This window comes from Aplysia californica, unplaced genomic scaffold (genome assembly GCF_000002075.1).
Source record: "Aplysia californica isolate F4 #8 unplaced genomic scaffold, AplCal3.0 scaffold00002, whole genome shotgun sequence".
NCBI classification, from domain to species: domain Eukaryota; kingdom Metazoa; phylum Mollusca; class Gastropoda; order Aplysiida; family Aplysiidae; genus Aplysia; species Aplysia californica.
The window spans coordinates 4,754,062-4,755,540 of NW_004797272.1; the positions used below are offsets into that span (position 1 = coordinate 4,754,062).

Consider the following 1,479-nt stretch of genomic DNA (forward strand, 5'->3'; position numbering starts at 1 on the left):
ACTCTCTTGTAACTCCTCTAATCTTCTGGCGCTCATATGACCTTAATATTATGCTGTTGCGAGCGCTATAAAACCTCTACTAAAACAAAAAATGTTACTCTCTCTACTTTTCTAGACGTCACGCCAGAGAAACTCACCGATATAGGGGAAGTTTTCTGATGACGCAGGAAGCGTTTCGGAGACCACCAAAAGAAACACAGCAAGGGAGAGCAGAACGGTAATCTCTAAAGACACCTTTTCTCCGGCGTCTGGCGGTAGCAAGAAACCTGAAAAAGAAGAAAATGAGATTTTATCATATCATCAACATCATCTAGTGTCAGATTTGCGACGGGTATCAATGATCATGGTTCGCCATTCAATCCTCTCCGCGAATGGTCTTGAAAAAGCTATTGCATTATCTTGGTTGTTTCCCGTGACCCATCTGTTGGGGCTTTCCAAATAAGTAGCTATGGATCAACCCCTGCCTCGTTTACCTTGAATTTTGCCCGCGCAAGTTAGATGTCCAAGGCCATTTATCTATTCAAGTGTCCCAGCTACTACATTTATCTTTTTAAAATAGTTTTTATTAGCCAGCGGCCCACGTGGACTTCTCCAAGTACTACTTCATTTGGTTTCTTTTCCTTTCAAGAGATTCTCAACACTCTCTTAAGAAACCACAGATCTGTTGTTTCTATCTTATAATTGATCCTTACAGAAAAAGACCAAGGGTTCCTTTTTATTGTATGACATTTACTTTCTAATAAACACAAATGTTAGCAACAAAGTCAGGCTTGACACCTTTGTGTTGCCTGGGTATTTTTTCCAGTCTATTTATAAATTCTTTGACTTGCGCTTAAATTAAGTGCTCCGTCGTAGTGTCATCGTGCTTGTGTTTGTTATCCGTAAGACAAGTTTAACCCTTTGAGCCCTGCCCTCCTGAAGCTACAGTGCTTCTCTGCCTGAGCTCCTAAGCGAGATATTACCAACATTCATATTATGATCGTCAGAATCACATTCCTTATCCTGCTAAAGGTTGTCATTGTCATTACCAGCATCACTGCTCATGAAAATTCCTGCTTTGCAGCCTCTGTGACAGCACCTGTAGGACGTCGTTGTGCCTACAGGTGAGGAAGAATATATTTTATGGACTCACTCCATACTGACACATCTTTGAAAGGGTCTTATGCCTTTGAGTTTAAGAGATTGGAACGCAAGTAGCAGACTTGCTGCCAACGGCCAGTGTCTAGTGTATCTACACTGATGTGACAAGAGCTCCTCTCACAGTCAACAAACGACTCTATCTCAATAACTGACTTTCGATGTTTTGTTACAATTTGTTTGCATTGCTCCTATGTCAAGGTAAATGCGACTTGATTCTTCTAAAAACAACTGTTACCGAAGTAAACTGTCCCTGTTTGTCTGTCTGGCTGTCAGTCTGTCTGGCTGTCAGTCTGTCTGGCTGTTTGTCTGTCTGCATCCCCCCCTCTCTCTCTCTCTCTC

General features: G+C 41.9%; 1 protein-coding gene across 1 annotated transcript in view; it reads right to left on the reverse strand.

Annotated features, from left to right (window-relative positions):
- Positions 1–1,479, reverse strand: part of LOC101855987 (neuronal acetylcholine receptor subunit alpha-7-like) — a gene marked incomplete in the record, with an annotated part of 65,311 nt that overhangs the window by 7,364 nt on the left and 56,468 nt on the right. Inside the window, 1 exon segment of the mRNA NM_001280850.1 lies at positions 136–266. Coding sequence (NP_001267779.1) covers positions 136–266 — 131 coding nt within the window.